This window comes from Oreochromis niloticus, linkage group LG7, assembly GCF_001858045.2.
Source record: "Oreochromis niloticus isolate F11D_XX linkage group LG7, O_niloticus_UMD_NMBU, whole genome shotgun sequence".
NCBI lineage: Eukaryota > Metazoa > Chordata > Actinopteri > Cichliformes > Cichlidae > Oreochromis > Oreochromis niloticus.
The window spans coordinates 3,372,647-3,395,826 of NC_031972.2; the positions used below are offsets into that span (position 1 = coordinate 3,372,647).

The 23,180-nt window shown below is 41.5% G+C and overlaps 2 protein-coding genes and 2 long non-coding RNA genes across 4 annotated transcripts; 2 read left to right on the forward strand and 2 right to left on the reverse strand.

Annotated features, from left to right (window-relative positions):
- Window positions 1-1,248: 1,248 nt before the first annotated feature.
- LOC100699895 (E3 ubiquitin/ISG15 ligase TRIM25-like) lies at window positions 1,249-7,676 on the forward strand. Its single transcript, XM_003439539.4, has 2 exons — window positions 1,249-1,299; window positions 5,728-7,676. Exon 2 carries the CDS (start codon window positions 5,735-5,737, stop codon window positions 7,310-7,312), a length of 1,578 nt encoding a protein of 525 aa, XP_003439587.2. The 5' UTR covers window positions 1,249-1,299; window positions 5,728-5,734; the 3' UTR covers window positions 7,313-7,676.
- Window positions 7,677-8,679: 1,003 nt separating this feature from the next.
- On the reverse strand, window positions 8,680-10,540 carry LOC112847318 (uncharacterized). Its single transcript, XR_003220797.1, has 2 exons — window positions 10,385-10,540; window positions 8,680-8,856 (listed from the first exon to the last, which is right to left on the reverse strand). It is a non-coding gene; the product is annotated as an uncharacterized LOC112847318 (long non-coding RNA).
- A 2,470-nt stretch (window positions 10,541-13,010) lies between these two features.
- LOC109202977 (E3 ubiquitin-protein ligase TRIM41-like) lies at window positions 13,011-14,587 on the forward strand. Its single transcript, XM_019361986.1, has 2 exons — window positions 13,011-14,178; window positions 14,370-14,587. Exons 1-2 carry the CDS (start codon window positions 13,011-13,013, stop codon window positions 14,585-14,587), a joined length of 1,386 nt encoding a protein of 461 aa, XP_019217531.1.
- A 1,362-nt stretch (window positions 14,588-15,949) lies between these two features.
- Window positions 15,950-17,821, reverse strand: LOC112847535 (uncharacterized). Its single transcript, XR_003221115.1, has 2 exons — window positions 17,685-17,821; window positions 15,950-16,126 (listed from the first exon to the last, which is right to left on the reverse strand). It is a non-coding gene; the product is annotated as an uncharacterized LOC112847535 (long non-coding RNA).
- Window positions 17,822-23,180: the final 5,359 nt, after the last annotated feature.

Consider the following 23,180-nt stretch of genomic DNA (forward strand, 5'->3'; position numbering starts at 1 on the left):
GGCCCGTCCTGATGTTTTCAAATCTCTTTTTAAAAAATCCATCTCCAACATAATCTAAGTGTTTGGAGGGGTTTTTTATGTTATGTTTGTTGTGTGTAACTGTGGGTGAGCAGGTGATAAGCTGCTGCTGAAGACGCCCTCTAGTGGAGATGACCACAAACAGCAGGCTGCAGCCACAGAAGGGCATGATAGAATCTGACGGTGAAGCACAGTTGAACTTTTTTTCAACCTTAAATATACATGTCGAGTTCTCCAGAATCAGAATGTGATGTTTACAGATGGCTGTCCTCCATAACGCTCTGCTCCAGTGTAAATGACTGCGGCTCATGTTTTTCATTTTCATGCATAAATGGAATACAAAAATGACATGAAAGTGGAACACGTGTTTTTGATTCAAAATGCATGCTTGGAAAAACTTTGAGGAAAACTTTTTGTAGAGTTTTACTCTGTGTTAGAGATCAGTCAATATGATGAATTCATTAGATAACTGAGATGAAGATAGTCAACACCCCTGCTGATGCATTAGATTCTCCACATATAAACTGGACATAGAAACAAATCATAAGGGGTCCCTGGATGAACTAAGAGTAGATGAGGTCATATGTTTTTCTGAAAATGTGTAAAGGTTTTAAAACACAACTCCTGATTACATGTGAAATACAAATGTAAAATCAGAGTCAGAAATGGCCAAATATATTCTGGACCTCAGAAGGTGAACCCAACAAATCATCAAACATTACGTTTAAATTTGTGTTCATGACAGCGCAGATTTCTGACATTTTGTGTAAATTTAAGCATGTAACAATTTGTATTTTCTAACAAAAAAGAGTGAAACTTAAGTTAGACTTGTGTATGTAAATGAACCACCACACGTTGTGCAGCTTTCTGGATTTTATACTTCCTGAACTACATACTTATTTATTACACAGGCTGCACAGTACATAAAATCAAAATTCACATGTGTTATGTAAGTGAAATGTTTAATTATGTGTGCTACAGAAAATAATTAAGTTATAGACTATATTTATATGAAACCTGTGTATACTTACAGCATTTTAATCATTTTAACCATATGTAACACCTGCATATGGTTTTTGTTTTTTTTTATTTTGCCACCCTAAGAAAATTTCTCTAAATCCGCCCCTGCACAGAGCTGGATTAATCGGCTGTAAGAAGAGAAGAGCTTCAACGTCATGTTCCTGAAATGAAACTGAGGGTTTGTCAGACCAACAGGTGGCTGCAGACAAGTGTCTCTGTCAGTCAGAGAGATTTTCTCAGCAAAGCCTCTACAGAACAGCGGTGAGTGCAGCAGATTCAATTTAAGGATTGAAAATTCAGCAATGATGCAAAATTCAAGCTTATTATTCTGTGCTGTGTCTTGTCAAATTGGACTCTCAGTTGCTGTCAAAAGCAAAGGTGGGAAAATTATAAAAAATTGGAATTTTGTACAATTTTCAGGTATCTGTACTTGACTTGAGTGTTTTTTGATGCGTGCCAAAGTCAGGGGTTCAAAGTGGGACGGTGTTTTTTGTTTGACACAAACACCGGAACAACTGCAGGTGTCCATAAGTTACGGTATTTCAGCATCGAGCCCTACTGAAGAAGAGTGCGCATGGAGGGAATTACTTTCTTTTGAAGTGGCAGATAATTTCAAATACAACGTTTCTATTGTAAGAAGTGCCACCTGGCAGTTTGCTGCCTTCTGTGATGTGATTGGCAGAGGAGCTTTAAAAAGGTAGTGGGTGTGTGAGGTGAGGTCAGCTCTCCTCTGCAGGGATTTCCGGAGACGATAAACTCACTCTGATGTCAGTGGGTATGACTTTCAATAAGACACTTTTGTTGTTTGATTTGGATTATTTAGTATTGTAGCTGCTCATGTTTAATTTGTCTGTTTAACATTTGTATTGTATTCCATCAGTTATAATTGTTCTTGCACAGCTCTCTTTATCCAACGTCATTTATCACAACAGCGCAGTGGTCACAAACTGTGTGGTTTTTCAGAACAGCAACACCTGGTGCTAATGGTGTCTACCTTAAATACATTCCCAGAAACACACCAAACTGTAAAACACTAAAGGTGACCCCTATTTGACCTGCAGTTCAAAAAAGCGCCCCTCCGACAGCCAAACCCATCTGTTCTCTGATTGGATTGTTACATTTGTGATTGACATGACATTGACCAATCAGATGAAAGGAAGAAAAATCGGGTCAAAATTCGTACTTGTAACTTGCAGGGTTTTTTTGGCTAAGTCCACACACAAATCGTTTTTACGCATACAAATCCTGATTTACAAGTACAAAATATTTATGACCACATTTTGAGCCCATATTTTTCTTGTTAACACACAGAGTACACACCGCTGTGCACAGCGCACGCAGTCAGCGGATCTCATCTGATGCAGATCTGCTCCTTGATCAAGTGACATTTGTCCGGATTTTTGGCACGAGTGACGATCAGCACCTCTGTTAATGTTGATAACCGTTTCAAACGAACGTTAACAGGTGTGTTGCTAAGCCTAATAACTTAAATAACAAACTTGAAATGTACCCGTCCCATTTTCCCCTTTATTGTTTTTTCTCTGTGCTGTAAATCTTCTGTCCAAGAAGAAATCTGAGGCTGCTGTTCTGAGAATGAGCTACCAAAGCTTTTTCTGAATAAATCAATAAAGATCCATTTATGGAAAGCTGCGAAGAAGGCAGTTTTGTCTTTAATTATATTCAACATATAACATATTTGACCACTTTTAAGTGATTTTTCTAACTTTAATACACTAAAGTTAAGGTTATATACCTAATTTCTACTAAGTGGCCCAGCCCCTCCTATATTTTTATGTATGTGGCCCTCAGTGAAAAAAGTCTGGACACCCCTGGTCTACACAGAACCGTGTTGACCCATCTTTCTTCACTACAAGAACTATGGGGTTACACCAGGTGCTGTGTGACTCTTTTATTACTCCCATTCTTAGCATTTCAACCAATTCCCTTTGCCTTTTATGTTCAGGAAGCCTGTAGGGCCATGAACACACCGTCATGCCAGGCTGCATCTCAAAATAATTATTATTCAGCCGCTCCACCAGCCCGTAAGTTTGAGGGTGGTAGACGTTGGTCTGAATCAATTTATTGCTCAATAACTCGCACCGTTCCTTCAGTGTGCGAGACATGAACGACGTGCCCTGGTCAGTCAATATTTTTTTCGGAATACCGACTCGGGAGATTACCTGAAACAGTGCCTGCGCCACACTCTTTGCAGAAATGGTGCGCAGTGGCATTGCTCCAGGGTATCACATTGCACAATCCACCAGAACTAATACAAAGCAATAGGCGTGTGCATTCTGGTAAAATGGCATGATGAGGTCCATACCGATGCGCTAAAATGGGATCTCCATTAATGGGAGTGGGTGCAAAGGTGCTTTTGGTATGGCCGGCTGGTTAACAAGTTGGCATTCCGGAGAGGCACTAAAATCGGGTCATTACTCACTCCAGAGTCTTGTCATATCCCATATGCTCTGCCATGGGGTATCGTGAGCCGCCTGGAAAATAATTTCCTGGCAGTTTTGTGGAACCAACAACGGGGTGTGTTTCACGAATCACTCGATATAACCTATCTTTCAACAATACGAAGCGCAGGTAGGTCCACATGGCTTCAGGGCACACCACATGACCATCAGTGTCTATCACTTGGTCGAAGGCTGAGCGTAGGGTGTCATCACGAGACTGCTCCAGTGGAAAATCTCCCATGGTGGGAATTTCCGGAGATGATGGGACCTCACTCGAAAGGCCCACCCCGGCCAATTCATACCCAGAATTAGAGGATTAGACATATATGTATATGTTTCTCCTTTACATTTTAATATCAACAGCACTATGGGATACTTGTGAATATCAACATGAACACACTTCACCTCTACCCACTCGGCTTCAAGCAATGCCCTGGGACGAACCAAGCTTTGGTGCACAAGGGTCTGCGTACAGCCCATGTCCACCAAACCATAGTGTATACCCCCTTGAGTCCTTACAGGAATGCTGTACATCCCTCCCGGACCAGGGGAGGGTGCCGGAGCACCAGTGATGCAGAACACCTGCCCCACCCCTATCAGCGAGCGCTACGGCCTTAGGTGTCCCGGCTGCCTTCACTTCTAGCACTCCTGCCCTGGCTGTCTGTGCAGTTTTCCATGCTTGGGTGCAGTGCTGGGGAGCGGAGATGAAGTGGAGAAAAATGGGTGAGCAGGATGGATCGAGGGGCTACGTCACAGGAGAGGGCACAGGGATCCGTCGTCTCTGCGCTGGCATCGGCACTTGTCTGCCTGGCGGCTGGCTCACTCTTTCTGGCCTCTCCACTCTGGCTGCCAGATGATCTTCAGCGAGTGTAACCGCCACCTCCACGCTCGTGGGCCTGTGGCAGCGCACCCACCACGCTGTGTCTACAGGCAGCCCTTCCACAAACTGTTCCAGCATGCAAGCCTCCTCCTCTGACAGCCCTGGCTGCAGCCACTTCGCAGCTGCATTGGGCTCAGGCGAACAGCCAATCATCCGCCCGTCATTCTACAGGCCTGGAACCACCAGCGAAAATCCTCTAGGGAGAGGCCCAGTAGGGCCAGCACGGCCCAGCAGAGAGTTCCTCCGCGACGTCGGCGGCACACTCGGTCCCGCCGTCTGGGCCTCCCCCGCCAGTATTGGTAGTAGTGGTGGTGCCCAGTCCGCCAGAGGCCACTGACATGCCTCCGCAGTGGCCTGAAAGGTCTCCAGGAAGACCTGGGGTTTGCACCGTCAGTTGAAAGGGGGTGCAGCGACACCGCGGCCCCGACCAGCCGTGAGCTCACGGCACCACCCCTCCCCTAGGGACCACACCTCCGCCTCACAAATTCTACACACACGCACACACACACACACACACACACACACACACACACACACACAGTGGGGCATTGTAAGTTCATGGGAGACATTGAACAGATGGTGAGACTCCCTGAAAGTTGAATCTGTTCATCTGGACGTTTTCAGTGCGAGAAACGTTTCGTCACTCATCCAAGTGACTTCTTCAGTCGCAGCTGACTGCAGGTTTCCCCAAACCTTATAAACAGTACATTGATGCTGAAACTAGCACCACTGAAGGAACAATGGACTGAGAGGTCAGATCCTTGATCGTTAATATGCAAATTTTCATGACCATTGATCAACAACCACTGATCAAAGAACACTGATCAATGGCCATGAGTCCCATTCACAGAGAGTTGGGGAATGGCTGCAATCACAGCATTGTAAGATGGTGACAGATGTACCCTTAGGCCCCCTCCTCGATTCAGAGATGGTCTTTCCCTTTTCACGTAAATGGCCTCCTTGACTCCGCGCTCAAACCAGCGTTCCTCCCTGTCCGGGATGTGTACATCCTCATCATTGAAAGAGTGTCCACTGGCCTGTAGGTGTAAATAGACTGCAGAGTCCTGGCCTGACGAGGTGAAAACAGTACTTAAACTTTTACTAGAGTACTTTTTTAACAGTAGCATTTGCACATCTACTTCAGCACAGACATTGGTCAAAAGTACAAATCATTAAGCGGTGCTTAATTTTCAGACAACTGGTCCAAAATTAGAGGTTAATAGGAGGAAGAAAACATAACAAAGAAATCAACTAAATTATAGCCTCCACACATTGTCTGACTTTTGTGAACTGAATTATTGAACGATAATGCAGTTACAGTTTTTGCTTTATGTCCATTTATCCTCCCAGTGTGGTCATGGCTGCTGCCAGCTGTCTGCTGTCTGAAGACCAGTTTCTGTGCTGCATCTGTCTGGAAGTGTTCACAGATCCAGTCAGTACACCATGTGGACACAACTTCTGCAAGAACTGCATCACTCAGCACTGGAACAGCAGTCCTCTGTGTCAGTGTCCAGTCTGTAAAAGGAAGTACTACACAAGACCCGAGCTCCATGTCAATACTTTCATCTCTGAGATGGCTGCTCAGTTCAAGCTGTCAGCTCAGCAGGAAGCCAGCAGCAGCAGCAGGAGGAGATCAGAGCAACAGTCTGCTAAACCAGGAGAAGTTCTCTGTGATGTTTGTACTGGGACCAAACTGAAGGCTCTGAAGTCCTGTCTGGTGTGTCTGACCTCCTACTGTGAGACTCACCTGCAGCCTCATCAGACTGTTTCAGGCCTGAAGAGACATCAGCTGATCGACCCTGTTAAGAACCTGGAAAGAAGGATATGTTCAAAACATGATAAACTGCTGGAGATGTTCTGCAAGTCCGATCAGATGTGTGTCTGTGTTGTGTGCTCTGTTTCAGACCACAAGCGCCATGATGTTGTTCCTCTGAAAGAGGAATACAAAGTGAAGAAGGCAGGGCTGGTGAAGAAACAGGCTGAAATTCAAGGAATGATCCTGAAGAGACTGGAGAAGGTTCAGGAGGTTAAATGCTCTGTGCAGCTCAGTAAGGAAGAGGCAGACAGAGAGCTGGAGGGGGGTGTTCAGTTCTTTGCTGATTTGATGGAGTCTATAGAGATAGGTCTGAATGAGCTGACAGAGGCGGTCAAAGAGAAGCAGAGAACAGCAGAGAAACAGGCTGCAGACTTCATCAAGGAGCTCGAGCAGGAAATCTTTGAGCTGACGAAGAGAAGCTCTGAGATGGATCAACTCTCAAGCTCAGAAGACCACCTCCAGTTCATCCACAACTTCTCTTCTGTGAAAACTGTTCCACCCACTAAAGACTGGACCAACACCAGTATCCATCCACCTTCATATGAAGGGATGGTGGTGAGAGCTGTGAGTCAGGTGGAGAAGAAGCTAAATGACCAGATGAAGAGTCTGTTTGAGGACGAGCTGAAGAGAGTCCAGTGGTACAGATGTTATGCCATGCTTGATCCTGATACGGTTCACCCCAGACCCCCCCAGTATAAAGGGAATGATTGTAGATGTGTGTTATCAAATCTGGGTTACTCTTCTGGAAGATTTTATTTTGAGGTCAAGGTTGACAAGTGGTCTACGTGGACTTTAGGAGTGACCAGAAAGGATAATGTGAAAGGACAAGTCCAGCTGAGTTCCAGCAACGGTTTCTGGACTTTATGTTTGTGCTCTGATGGGTATGTCGTTTCCACGGAGCCGGCAGTCCACCTGTCCCTGAGGTCGAAGCCTGAGAAGGTGGGCGTGTACGTCCACTACGACGAGGGTCTGGTCTGCTTTTATGACGTCAGCACTGCAGCTCTTATCTACTCCTTCTCTGACTGCTCCTTCACTGAGAAGCTCTACCTGTTCTTCAGTCCCTGTTCCAATGATGGTAATAACATCCACACTGGTGGGTTCGGCTGCGTAATACAATAAACAGAATGATAATGATGTGCACACCTTTTTTATATTTATCAACTTTTTTCAAGATTTTGTGTCATAATCTGTTTTATGATGTACAAGCACTTCCTTTAAGCTCCTAAGACCCAAACTCTTTCATGGCATGCATTTTGAATTTCTCTTTGCTATATATGGTACGTCCTGGGTCATGAAGCCAGAGTTTTGAGTTTCTGTAGAATCTGAGTCTTTGATTATTATTCTATGTTCTGTTTGGTTCTTAGTTTATTATTTACTTAATTGTCCTGTCCTGTTCTGTTATGCTGAGGTTTCTGATCTGGGAGAAGCAAAAAAAAAAAAAAGAATTGCTTTGTTTCAGCAACTCTTGATGAAGTTTTTTGTACCAAATAACTGCAAATAAAATGTCCTTTTTTCAATGGAAGAAGTTGTAAGGAAGTCTGTTTGCAGCACTTCTGTTCCAGCCATCACAGATAAATAAATTCAGTGACGATCAAGAAATGGAACTGGAAGCACAAAAATGGTTAAGCTACAAACCCGTACACAAATAACATTTACCAGCATCCACAGCCATCCTCTGAACTGGCACATTACAAACACTAAACGAAAAGCATCTTTGTTCCAAAGATTTTAGTGCTTTAAAATGGTTTTTATGAAGAGTTTGTGTTTTTCTGAAAATGTGTACAATTAAAATTTTATAAAAGTCATCATAGTTTTATTTGACTGTTAGTTTTGATTATGTACAGTGCTTAAGAACTTTATCAGACCAAGTGTTTTTAAATCTGCCAAAAAAGCTGTTTAAAAGAAGAAAACTGTTTGGTAGGTAAATAAACAGAATTCACATTTTTATACCAAAATTTGAGCCGTCACTCACCGTACACCATCATCATTTTTGTATAAGTAGATGTTCTTTGGACAACTGAATGACCATGAACCTAAAAGTATTTCATGTATTTAATTGCAAACATTGTTTTGTCTTTGTTGCTGTTGTGTCATTTTTCCTTTCACATATTTTCCTATAAAAGGAACGCGGTGGTGATGTCAGGAGGATTGGTTATCCACAGGAACTCCACACACTTGACCATCAGTTGATCAAAAGGAAGAAGAGGTTCAATGAACGCAAAGGTGTCCCAAAGACTCACTGGATTTATCTGTACAGTGAACTTGAGATGACCACCAACACTGGCATACACATTCACAGTGTGTATCAGTGTTGTTGTAGTGTGAAGATGTGGTTCAAGGGTCAATATTTACCAATAAACTTAAACAATAAGTTTTAATGAAAGAATCATGTTGTCATAAAACCTTGAGCCAGAGATATTTGTAAGGAGAAAGGATTTCTTCATGTTTTGAGGAAGTGCTGAAGACTGAAGTGACACAACTTCAACTTTATGAATGACACTGATTGATTTTATTATTTTGATATGATGTTGCATTTATTAATGATGGCTGCTGCTCCTGTCTCTTCCATCAGGTGAAGAATGCTGCTCATGCTCGTCCGGCAGGTCCTGCTTCTCCGGTCGCTTCTCCAGCCGCTCCTGCTCCTCCTTCAGTTCCTGTTGCTCCTGCATGAACAGGAAAAACGCGTGGGAGCAGCGCCCTCTCGCATATGCGCGAAAGGGCGCTGCTCCCACGGGCGCACGAGATTACCCACTCTGAGCCCTTCCTGCACGCGTGCAAGAGCGCGCCACGCCCACGCCACCACGCAATCCAGTCCACCTCTCAAACACGCACCAGATTACACCACTCCGAGCTCCTCGTGCACGCGCGAGAGAGTGCGCCACAACCAGCCACCACTCAATCCGGGCCACCTCTCACACGCGCACTGAGGAAAGGTCCATAACCTGGTCGGGAGGGGGGATTCCGGAGGTTCAACGCTGGAACGTTGAACCTCACACTCTGAGCTACTCCTGCACGCGCGCAAGAGGGTGCCACACCCAGCCCACCACTCAATCCGGGCCACCTCTTGCACGCGCACAAGATTACGCCACTCGGAGCTCGTCCAGCAAATGGGCGAGAGGGGGCCACACCCAGCCCACTCCTCAATCCGGGCCACCTCTCACAAACCCACCGAGGAACGATCCATAACCTGGTCCGGGAGGGGGGGAGGAGGTTCAACGTTCCAGCGTTGAACCTCACACTCCGAGCTCCTCCTGCACGCGCGCAAGAGAGTGCCACAATGGCCCATCTCTCGCACACGCAACAAGATTACGCCACTCCGAGCCCCTCCTACACGCGCGCGAGAGGGGGCCACACCCAGCCCACCACTCAATCCGGGCCACCTCTCGCACGCGCATCAGATTACACCACTCCGAGCTGCTCCTGCACGCGCACAGGATTACACCACTCCCACGCCACAAAAACACTCCGGTCCCCTCCACACTGAGTTTAGAAAAGTTTAACATTAACGTGGACACTGCATGTCCCCTTAATATTTCCACTTTAGCAAATGTCACTTGCTGAGCGGTCCTTACTGCACTCTTCAAAAGGTTTCAATCTATTAATAATATGACAACATTCATTTGAACAAATTACATTCTAATTAAAATAATCGACCTGGTTTATGGCACAAATCTCACTTTTTTTTTATGAAATAAAATTTAAACACACACACACACAGACGCATAGTTTCTGTAGCCAAACAACAAAAGATAAAATATCCTAAGAAACATTTTCATTCCTCTTTGTTAGATTTTAGCAGTTACTCAGAGTCTAGCAGTAGGCAGGAAAATGAAAACAAACGTGGTTTGTGTAAGAACAGGCTGTAAGATAGTACTTGCTTTGTCATATCACACTAAATGGATTACAGAATGTGAGCACCCATGTACAAATGCCTCTATCTACTAAGCCAAACTTATTTACTTCAGTAAAATTATTAATAATCCAGTAAGATAATACACGCAATGCAAAGACTTGCTGAAGTAGTATATATACTAGTATATATACTACTTCAGCAAGTTGTCTTTTGTAACCGTTGTGTAAAAACCTGTACAAGTCTCTACTGTGTTTAGAAAAGTTTAACATTGACGTGGACACTACATGTCCCCTTAAAATTTCCACTTTAGCAAATGTCACTTGCCAAGCGGTCCTTACCTTAGGGAATAATCTTTTTTTCCTTTTCTTTCCTCTCCTCTCTTTTTCTCCTCTGTAATCCACAGCAAAGTGTATGTAAATCCTGCAAGCACTTTTCAAAATGTTTCATTCTATTAATGTTGCGATGACAACATTCATTTGAACAAAAACCATTCTAAAGGCGTCTGACACATTTGCTAAGCTCCACCCCGGTTGATGTTGAGAAGAAATAATCAACCTGGTTTCTAGATTTCAAAATGTCATGTTTTTGTCATCTAAAGCTAAAGCCTACTATTGTCACAAGGGGGCGCTCTGATGCAGTTTTGCGTTACGATGTCCTTATGTCTTGTGCGCGGAAGCATTGTTTTTTGCACTTTTAAAAACTTTATTTAGAGCAAAGACAATGACAATCTCAAACAAACAGTGAATCATTGAATCTTTCACAACATATCACACCTTTTTTTTCTTAATCAGAGGATTATTGCAGCATTGTAGTTGGTATGTCACAGTCAAACTAACAATAATTGTAACTAAGTATATAAAAAAGTAAAAATAACTAAATAAGTAAATAAATTAGAAAAGATTAAAGAACAAAATAAAGGAGATAAGGGGGCATGAAAATCATTAAAAGTGAGGTCTTATAAATAAGACATAGCTTAAATAAGGGGCAAAGGGAGAAACATTCTTCTAAAAATTTATGCAATTTAATTGCCTGCGGCTTATTTATTAGATTCAGAGATTTACGCAACAGGGAAATTCATTTTTAAGAACAAGCCATGAAGGGGGGGATTTGGCACATCAGCATTTATGAATGTAATATTTTGTTGTTATAATGAGATTGTTTACTAAGAACTCAGTATTTTTGTCCTTGACGATTACTCCTATTTGAATATTCTGAAAAGACCAAAAACCAACATTTGTAGACCAGGATGATATTAAGTCATGGAGAGATTTCCACAAATTTTGGAAAGTCACACATAAAACATGTGCTGTGTTGTTTCCAAAGTTGTTTTACAAATATAACAATTGTCTGACACAAATTTAAATCTTTCTTTCATGAATTCATTAGAGGGGTCGATGGTTTTTGTAGTTTTAAAATGAACTTTTTTAAATTTGGGGGTTTGGGAATTTTAAATATTTAGTTCTGATCAAAGAAATCTCACATTTGTTATAATCTTTTAGAATGAGTGAGCATTTTGTCCTACTTGAATATAAGGTGTTAACCAAATACTTCCTCCAAAACTGATTATTGCATTTTTCATTAACAAGGTCTGGACCATCTAATTTAATTTTACGTAAATTTGGAGTTGGTATATTTTGCGTTGATAAAAACTATCGGGATATTCTGTGAAACGTTTTTGTAGAGCTCAATTGAGCCACTCATGCTATGTTTCTCATTAAACCTGTTTAATTCAAGTATATTTCTGTTTTCATCCATTATATGTGTGACAGACCAAATTTGTTTTGTCATTCATTCTTCCACAAACATAGATTTCCCCCGATTCAATATCACCCTATTATTCCACAGTGGAACTTTGTGGGGACTAAAGTTATGTTTGAACATTAATCTCCAGTTTAACAAAACTTGTTGATGAACTTTGGAGAGTTTTATGAGAATTTGATATCCCCGACTTTGTTGAAAATAAGAGATATAATAAGAGGTATCAAGAACCAGATCTCATCATCATTGTTTAGCCAATTAAGCTTTAACATTCCCTTCATTATTTCAAAATCACTTGCTTTTAAACCCCCCTCTTCATAGTCTTTTATAAAGTCCCTGCTTCTGATATAGTGAAGTTTTTTCCCATATGAGATTAAAATTAATCTTATTGATTTCTTTTAATATCCTTGGTGGGATGGCTAGGGAACAAGCTGGACAGATTAATCTGGACAAAGATTCAACCTTGGTTAACATTATCCTGCCGAACAACATTAAATCTCTCTGTAGCCAATTGTTTAAAGTGTTTTTGCATTTGTCAATTGTATTCTGAATATTCTTTTCTTCACTGTCAGCCATGCATTTAGTTATCCAAATTCCAAGATATTTGATTTCATTTTTGACAGGTATATCATACAAGGAGGAGTGAGAACAATTATGGATACTCATGAGTTCGCATTTGTCCAGGTTCAGGCGTAGGCCAGAAGCATCAGAGAAAATCTTTATTGTGTCTAAGCCAAATGGAATTTGTTGGATTTTGGAATTTGGCAATCAGTTTGCATGCTTATTCTTAGTATGGTTAACTAATTGGGATTTCAAATATGCAGTCTACTGATTTAATATAAAATTAAATATTTGGCTGAATTGTTTTATTTCCATACAGCTGAATCCTCCCCAGAAAACCAAAGCAAATGTTTTTTAAAAAATAATTTCACCTGAGTAACTGTGTTATTTAAAAGATTAGCCACAATCAGTGTCAATTTCAGAGTTTCTTTCAGTTAGTAGCGTGTTTGGATTCATCAGTTTAATTTTAATAAAGGAGTTTTCAGAGAACTGGTCCAAAATTAGAGGTTAATAGGAGGAAGAAAACATAAAGAAATAAAATAAATTATAGCCTCCACACATTGTCTGACTTTTGTGAACTGAATTATTGTACGATAATGCAGTTACAGTTTTTGCTTTATGTCCATTTATCCTCCCAGTGTGGTCATGGCTGCTGCCAGCTGTCTGCTGTCTGAAGACCAGTTTCTGTGCTGCATCTGTCTGGAAGTGTTCACAGATCCAGTCAGTACACCATGTGGACACAACTTCTGCAAGAACTGCATCACTCAGCACTGGAACAGCAGTCCTCTGTGTCAGTGTCCAGTCTGTAAAAGGAAGTACTACACAAGACCCGAGCTCCATGTCAATACTTTCATCTCTGAGATGGCTGCTCAGTTCAAGCTGTCAGCTCAGCAGGAAGCCAGCAGCAGCAGCAGGAGGAGATCAGAGCAACAGTCTGCTAAACCAGGAGAAGTTCTCTGTGATGTTTGTACTGGGACCAAACTGAAGGCTCTGAAGTCCTGTCTGGTGTGTCTGACCTCCTACTGTGAGACTCACCTGCAGCCTCATCAGACTGTTTCAGGCCTGAAGAGACATCAGCTGATCGACCCTGTTAAGAACCTGGAAAGAAGGATATGTTCAAAACATGATAAACTGCTGGAGATGTTCTGCAAGTCCGATCAGATGTGTGTCTGTGTTGTGTGCTCTGTTTCAGACCACAAGCGCCATGATGTTGTTCCTCTGAAAGAGGAATACAAAGTGAAGAAGGCAGGGCTGGTGAAGAAACAGGCTGAAATTCAAGGAATGATCCTGAAGAGACTGGAGAAGGTTCAGGAGGTTAAACGCTCTGTGCAGCTCAGTAAGGAAGAGGCAGACAGAGAGCTGGAGGGGGGTGTTCAGTTCTTTGCTGATTTGATGGAGTCTATAGAGATAGGTCTGAATGAGCTGACAGAGGCGGTCAAAGAGAAGCAGAGAACAGCAGAGAAACAGGCTGCAGACTTCATCAAGGAGCTCGAGCAGGAAATCTTTGAGCTGACGAAGAGAAGCTCTGAGATGGATCAACTCTCAAGCTCAGAAGACCACCTCCAGTTCATCCACAACTTCTCTTCTGTGAAAACTGTTCCACCCACTAAAGACTGGACCAACACCAGTATCCATCCACCTTCATATGAAGGGATGGTGGTGAGAGCTGTGAGTCAGGTGGAGAAGAAGCTAAATGACCAGATGAAGAGTCTGTTTGAGGACGAGCTGAAGAGAGTCCAGTGGTACAGATGTTATGCCATGCTTGATCCTGATACGGTTCACCCCAGACCCCCCCAGTATAAAGGGAATGATTGTAGATGTGTGTTATCAAATCTGGGTTACTCTTCTGGAAGATTTTATTTTGAGGTCAAGGTTGACAAGTGGTCTACGTGGACTTTAGGAGTGACCAGAAAGGATAATGTGAAAGGACAAGTCCAGCTGAGTTCCAGCAACGGTTTCTGGACTTTATGTTTGTGCTCTGATGGGTATGTCGTTTCCACGGAGCCGGCAGTCCACCTGTCCTGAGGTCGAAGCCTGAGAAGGTGGGCGTGTACGTCCACTACGACGAGGGTCTGGTCTGCTTTTATGACGTCAGCACTGCAGCTCTTATCTACTCCTTCTCTGACTGCTCCTTCACTGAGAAGCTCTACCTGTTCTTCAGTCCCTGTTCCAATGATGGTAATAACATCCACACTGGTGGGTTCGGCTGCGTAATACAATAAACAGAATGATAATGATGTGCACACCTTTTTTATATTTATCAACTTTTTTCAAGATTTTGTGTCATAATCTGTTTTATGATGTACAAGCACTTCCTTTAAGCTCCTAGGACCCAAACTCTTTCATGGCATGCATTTTGAATTTCTCTTTGCTATATATGGTACGTCCTGGGTCATGAAGCCAGAGTTTTGAGTTTCTGTAGAATCTGAGTCTTTGATTATTATTCTATGTTCTGTTTGGTTCTTAGTTTATTATTACTTAATTGTCCTGTCCTGTTCTGTTATGCTGAGGTTTCTGATCTGGGAGAAGCAAAAAAAAAAAAAAAAGAATTGCTTTGTTTCAGCAACTCTTGATGAAGTTTTTTGTACCAAATAACTGCAAATAAAATGTCCTTTTGCAATGGAAGAAGTTGTAAGGAAGTCTGTTTGCAGCACTTCTGTTCCAGCCATCACAGATAAATAAATTCAGTGACGATCAAGAAATGGAACTGGAAGCACAAAAATGGTTAAGCTACAAACCCGTACACAAATAACATTTACCAGCATCCACAGCCATCCTCTGAACTGGCACATTACAAACACTAAACGAAAAGCATCTTTGTTCCAAAGATTTTAGTGCTTTAAAATGGTTTTTATGAAGAGTTTGTGTTTTTCTGAAAATGTGTACAATTAAATTTTATAAAAGTCATCATAGTTTTATTTGACTGTTAGTTTTGATTATGTACAGTGCTTAAGAACTTTATCAGACCAAGTGTTTTTAAATCTGCCAAAAAAGCTGTTTAAAAGAAGAAAACTGTTTGGTAGGTAAATAAACAGAATTCACATTTTTATACCAAAATTTGAGCCGTCACTCACCGTACACCATCATCATTTTTGTATAAGTAGATGTTCTTTGGACAACTGAATGACCATGAACCTAAAAGTATTTCATGTATTTAATTGCAAACATTGTTTTGTCTTTGTTGCTGTTGTGTCATTTTTCCTTTCACATATTTTCCTATAAAAGGAACGCGGTGGTGATGTCAGGAGGATTGGTTATCCACAGGAACTCCACACACTTGACCATCAGTTGATCAAAAGGAAGAAGAGGTTCAATGAACGCAAAGGTGTCCCAAAGACTCACTGGATTTATCTGTACAGTGAACTTGAGATGACCACCAACACTGGCATACACATTCACAGTGTGTATCAGTGTTGTTGTAGTGTGAAGATGTGGTTCAAGGGTCAATATTTACCAATAAACTTAATAAGTTTTAATGAAAGAATCATGTTGTCATAAAACCTTGAGCCAGAGATATTTGTAAGGAGAAAGGATTTCTTCATGTTTTGAGGAAGTGCTGAAGACTGAAGTGACACAACTTCAACTTTATGAATGACACTGATTGATTTTATTATTTTGATATGATGTTGCATTTATTAATGATGGCTGCTGCTCCTGTCTCTTCCATCAGGTGAAGAATGCTGCTCATGCTCGTCCGGCAGGTCCTGCTTCTCCGGTCGCTTCTCCAGCCGCTCCTGCTCCTCCTTCAGTTCCTGTTGCTCCTGCATGAACAGGAAAAACGCGTGGGAGCAGCGCCCTCTCGCATATGCGCGAAAGGGCGCTGCTCCCACATAAAATCCGGGCGCACGAGATACCCACTCTGAGCCTTCCTGCACGCGTGCAAGAGCGCGCCACGCCCACGCCACCACGCAATCCAGTCCACCTCTCAAACACGCACCAGATTACACCACTCCGAGCTCCTCGTGCACGCGCGAGAGAGTGCGCCACAACCAGCCACCACTCAATCCGGGCCACCTCTCACACGCGCACTGAGGAAAGGTCCATAACCTGGTCGGGAGGGGGATTCAGGAGGTTCAACGCTGGAACGTTGAACCTCACACTCTGAGCTACTCCTGCACGCGCGCAAGAGGGTGCCACACCAGCCCACCACTCAATCCGGGCCACCTCTTGCACGCGCACAAGATTACGCCACTCGGAGCTCGTCCAGCAAATGGGCGAGAGGGGCCACACCCAGCCCACTCCTCAATCCGGGCCACCTCTCACAAACCCACCGAGGAACGATCCATAACCTGGTCCGGGAGGGGGGGAGGAGGTTCAACGTTCCAGCGTTGAACCTCACACTCCGAGCTCCTCCTGCACGCGCGCAAGAGAGTGCCACAATGGCCCATCTCTCGCACACGCAACAAGATTACGCCACTCCGAGCCCCTCCTACACGCGCGCGAGAGGGGCCACACCCAGCCCACCACTCAATCCGGGCCACCTCTCGCACGCGCATCAGATTACACCACTCCGAGCTGCTCCTGCACGCGCACAGGATTACACCACTCCCACGCCACAAAAACACTCCGGTCCCCTCCACACTGAGTTTAGAAAAGTTTAACATTAACGTGGACACTGCATGTCCCCTTAATATTTCCACTTTAGCAAATGTCACTTGCTGAGCGGTCCTTACTGCACTCTTCAAAAGGTTTCAATCTATTAATAATATGACAACATTCATTTGAACAAATGACATTCTAATTAAAATAATCGACCTGGTTTATGGCACAAATCTCACTTTTTTTTTATGAAATAAAATTTAAACACACACACACACACACACATACACGCACACACACACACACGCACGCACGCATAGTTTCTGTAGCCAAACAACAAAAGATAAAATATCCTAAGAAACATTTTCATTCCTCTTTGTTAGATTTTAGCAGTTACTCAGAGTCTAGCAGTAGGCAGGAAAATGAAAACAAACGTGGTTTGTGTAAGAACAGGCTGTAAGATAGTACTTGCTTTGTCATATCACACTAAATGGATTACAGAATGTGAGCACCCATGTACAAATGCCTCTATCTACTAAGCCAAACTTATTTACTTCAGTAAAATTATTAATAATCCAGTAAGATAATACACGCAAAGACTTGCTGAAGTAGTATATATACTAGTATATATACTACTTCAGCAAGTTGTCTTTTGTAACCGTTGTGTAAAAACCTGTACAAGTCTCTACTGTGTTTAGAAAAGTTTAACATTGACGTGGACACTACATGTCCCCTTAAAATTTCCACTTTAGCAAATGTCACTTGCCAAGCGGTCCTTACCTTAGGGAATAATCTTTTTTTCCTTTTCTTTCCTCTCCTCTCTTTTTCTCCTCTGTAATCCACAGCAAAGTGTATGTAAATCCTGCAAGCACTTTTCAAAATGTTTCATTCTATTAATGTTGCGATGACAACATTCATTTGAACAAAAACATTCTAAAGGCGTCTGACACATTTGCTAAGCTCCACCCCCGGTTGATGTTGAGAAGAAATAATCAACCTGGTTTCTAGATTTCAAAATGTCATGTTTTTGTCATCTAAAGCTAAAGCCTACTATTGTCACAAGGGGCGCTCTGATGCAGTTTTGCGTTACGATGTCCTTATGTCTTGTGCGCGGAAGCATTGTTTTTTTCACTTTTAAAAACTTTATTTAGAGCAAAGACAATGAAATCTCAAACAAACAGTGAATCATTGAATCTTTCACAACATATCACACCTTTTTTTTCTTAATCAGAGGATTATTGCAGCATTGTAGTTGGTATGTCACAGTCAAACTAACAATAATTGTAACTAAGTATATAAAAAAGTAAAAATAACTAAATAAGTAAATAAATTAGAAAAAGATTAAAGAACAAAAATAAAGGAGATAAGGGGGGCATGAAAATCATTAAAAGTGAGGTCTTATAAATAAGACATATAGCTTAAATAAGGGGCAAAGGGAGAAACATTCTTCTAAAAATTTATGCAATTTAATTGCCTGCGGCTTATTTATTAGATTCAGAGATTTACGCAACAGGGAAAATTCATTTTTAAGAACAAGCCATGTAGGGGGGGGGGGGGGGGGGGGGGGGGGGGGATTTGGCACATCACAATTTATGAATGTAATATTTTGTTGTTATAATGAGATTGTTTACTAAGAACTCAGTATTTTTGTCCTTGACGATTACTCCTATTTGAATATTCTGAAAGACCAAAAACCAACATTTGTAGACCAGGATGATATTAAGTCATGGAGAGATTTCACAAATTTGGAAAGTCACACACCATAAAACATGTGCTGTGTTGTTTCCAAAGTTGTTTTACAATATAACAATTGTCTGACACAAATTTAAATCTTTCTTTCATGAATTCATTAGAGGGGTCGATGGTTTTTTGTAGTTTTAAAATGAACTTTTTTAAATTGGGGGTTTGGGAATTTAAATATTTAGTTCTGATCAAAGAAATCTCACATTTGTTATAATCTTTTAGAATGAGTGAGCATTTTGTCCTACTTGAATATAAGGTGTTAACCAAATACTTCCTCCAAAACTGATTATTGCATTTTTCATTAACAAGGTCTGGACCATCTAATTTAATTTTACGTAAATTTGGAGTTGGTATATTTTGCGTTGATAAAACTATCGGATATTCTGTGAAACGTTTTTGTAGAGCTCAATTGAACCACTCATGCTATGTTTCTCATTAAACCTGTTAATTCAAGTATATTTCTGTTTTCATCCATTATATGTGTGACAGACCAAATTTGTTTTGTCATTCATTCTTCCACAAACATAGATTTCCCCCGATTCAATATCACCCTATTATTCCACAGTGGAACTTTGTGGGGACTAAAGTTATGTTTGAACATTAATCTCCAGTTTAACAAAACTTGTTGATGAACTTTGGAGAGTTTTATGAGAATTTGATATCCCGACTTTGTTGAAAATAAGAGATATAATAGAGGTATCAAGAACCAGATCTCATCATCATTGTTTAGCCAATTAAGCTTTAACATTCCCTTCATTATTTCAAAATCACTTGCTTTTAACCCCCTCTTCATAGTCTTTTATAAAGTCCTGCTTCTGATATAGTGAAGTTTTTTCCCATATGAGATTAAATTAATCTTATTGATTTCTTTAATATCCTTGGTGGGATGGCTAGGGAACAAGCTGGACAGATTAATCTGGACAAAGATTCAACCTTGGTTAACATTATCCTGCCGAACAACATTAAATCTCTCTGTAGCCAATTGTTTAAAGTGTTTTTGCATTTGTCAATTGTATTCTGAATATTCTTTTCTTCACTGTCAGCCATGCATTTAGTTATCCAAATTCCAAGATATTTGATTTCATTTTTGACAGGTATATCATACAAGGAGGAGTGAGAACAATTATGGATACTCATGAGTTCGCATTTGTCCAGGTTCAGGCGTAGGCCAGAAGCATCAGAGAAATCTTTATTGTGTCTAAGCAAATGGAATTTGTTGGATTTTGGAATTTGGCAATCAGTTTGCATGCTTATTCTTAGTATGGTTAACTAATTGGGATTTCAAATATGCAGTCTACTGATTTAATATAAAATTAAATATTGGCTGAATTGTTTTATTTCCATACAGCTGAATCCTCCCCAGAAAACCAAAGCAAATGTTTTTTAAAAAATAATTTCACCTGAGTAACTGTGTTATTTAAAAGATTAGCCACAATCAGTGTCAATTTTCAGAGTTTCTTTCAGTTAGTAGCGTGTTTTGGATTCATCAGTTTAATTTTAATAAAGGAGTTTTCAGAGAACTGGTCCAAAATTAGAGGTTAATAGGAGGAAGAAAACATAAAGAAATAAAATAAATTATAGCCTCCACACATTGTCTGACTTTGTGAACTGAATTATTGTACGATAATGCAGTTACAGTTTTTGCTTTATGTCCATTTATCCTCCCAGTGTGGTCATGGCTGCTGCAGCTGTCTGCTGTCTGAAGACCAGTTTCTGTGCTGCATCTGTCTGGAAGTGTTCACAGATCCAGTCAGTACACCATGTGGACACAACTTCTGCAAGAACTGCATCACTCAGCACTGGAACAGCAGTCCTCTGTGTCAGTGTCCAGTCTGTAAAAGGAAGTACTACACAAGACCGAGCTCCATGTCAATACTTTCATCTCTGAGATGGCTGCTCAGTTCAAGCTGTCAGCTCAGCAGGAAGCCAGCAGCAGCAGCAGGAGGAGATCAGAGCAACAGTCTGCTAAACCAGGAGAAGTTCTCTGTGATGTTTGTACTGGGACCAAACTGAAGGCTCTGAAGTCCTGTCTGGTGTGTCTGACCTCCTACTGTGAGACTCACCTGCAGCCTCATCAGACTGTTTCAGGCCTGAAGAGACATCAGCTGATCGACCCTGTTAAGAACTGGAAGAAGGATATGTTCAAAACATGATAAACTGCTGGAGATGTTCTGCAAGTCCGATCAGATGTGTGTCTGTGTTGTGTGCTCTGTTTCAGACCACAAGCGCCATGATGTTGTTCCTCTGAAAGAGGAATACAAAGTGAAGAAGGCAGGGCTGGTGAAGAAACAGGCTGAAATTCAAGGAATGATCCTGAAGAGACTGGAGAAGGTTCAGGAGGTTAACGCTCTGTGCAGCTCAGTAAGGAAGAGGCAGAAGAGAGCTGGAGGGGGGTGTTCAGTTCTTTGCTGATTTGATGGAGTCTATAGAGATAGGTCTGAATGAGCTGACAGAGGCGGTCAAAGAGAAGCAGAGAACAGCAGAGAAACAGGCTGCAGACTTCATCAAGGAGCTCGAGCAGGAAATCTTTGAGCTGACGAAGAGAAGCTCTGAGATGGATCAACTCTCAAGCTCAGAAGACCACTCCAGTTCATCCACAACTTCTCTTCTGTGAAAACTGTTCCACCCACTAAAGACTGGACCAACACCAGTATCCATCCACTCATATGAAGGATGGTGGTGAGAGCTGTGAGTCAGGTGGAGAAGAAGCTAAATGACCAGATGAAGAGTCTGTTTGAGGACGAGCTGAAGAGAGTCCAGTGGTACAGATGTTATGCCATGCTTGATCCTGATACGGTTCACCCAGACCCCCCAGTATAAAGGGAATGATTGTAGATGTGTGTTATCAAATCTGGGTTACTCTTCTGGAAGATTTTATTTTGAGGTCAAGGTTGACAAGTGGTCTACGTGGACTTTAGGATGACCAGAAAGGATAATGTGAAAGGACAAGTCCAGCTGAGTTCCAGCAACGGTTTCTGGACTTTATGTTTGTGCTCTGATGGGTATGTCGTTTCCACGGAGCCGGCAGTCCACCTGTCCCTGAGGTCGAAGCCTGAGAAGGTGGGCGTGTACGTCCCTACGACGAGGGTCTGGTCTGCTTTTATGACGTCAGCACTGCAGCTCTTATCTACTCCTTCTCTGACTGCTCCTTCACTGAGAAGCTCTACCTGTTCTTCAGTCCTGTTCCAATGATGGTAATAACATCCACACTGGTGGGTTCGGCTGCGTAATACAATAACAGAATGATAATGATGTGCACACCTTTTTATATTTATCAACTTTTTTCAAGATTTTGTGTCATAATCTGTTTTATGATGTACAAGCACTTCCTTTAAGCTCCTAGGACCCAAACTCTTTCATGGCATGCATTTGAATTTCTCTTTGCTATATATGGTAGTCCTGGTCATGAAGCCAGAGTTTTGAGTTTCTGTAGAATCTGAGTCTTGATTATTATTCTATGTTCTGTTTGGTTCTTAGTTTATTATTACTTAATTGTCCTGTCCTGTTCTGTTATGCTGAGGTTTCTGATCTGGGAGAAGCAAAAAAAAAAAAAAAAAGAATTGCTTTGTTTCAGCAACTCTTGATGAAGTTTTTGTACAAATAACTGCAAATAAAATGTCCTTTTGCAATGGAAGAAGTTGTAAGGAAGTCTGTTTGCAGCACTTCTGTTCCAGCCATCACAGATAAATAAATTCAGTGACGATCAAGAAATGGAACTGGAAGCACAAAATGGTTAAGCTACAAACCCGTACACAAATACATTTACCACATCCACAGCCATCCTCTGAACTGGCACATTACAAACACTAAACGAAAGCATCTTTGTTCCAAGATTTAGTGCTTTAAAATGGTTTTTATGAAGAGTTTGTGTTTTTCTGAAAATGTGTACAATTAAAAATTTTATAAAAGTCATCATAGTTTTATTTGACTGTTAGTTTTGATTATGTACAGTGCTTAAGAACTTTATCAGACCAAGTGTTTTTAAATCTGCCAAAAAGCTGTTTAAAAGAAGAAAACTGTTTGGTAGGTAATAAACAGAATTCACATTTTATACCAAAATTTGAGCCGTCACTCACCGTACACCATCATCATTTTGTATAAGTAGATGTTCTTTGGACAACTGAATGACCATGAACCTAAAAGTATTTCATGTATTTAATTGCAAACATTGTTTTGTCTTTGTTGCTGTTGTGTCATTTTTCCTTTCACATATTTTCCTATAAAAGGAACGCGGTGGTGATGTCAGGAGGATTGGTTATCCACAGGAACTCCACACACTTGACCATCAGTTGATCAAAAGGAAGAAGAGGTTCAATGAACGCAAAGGTGTCCCAAAGACTCACTGGATTTATCTGTACAGTGAACTTGAGATGACCACCAACACTGGCATACACATTCACATGTGTATCAGTGTTGTTGTAGTGTGAAGATGTGGTTCAGGGTCAATATTTACCAATAAACTTAACAATAAGTTTTAATGAAAGAATCATGTTGTCATAAACCTTGAGCCAGAGATATTTGTAAGGAGAAAGG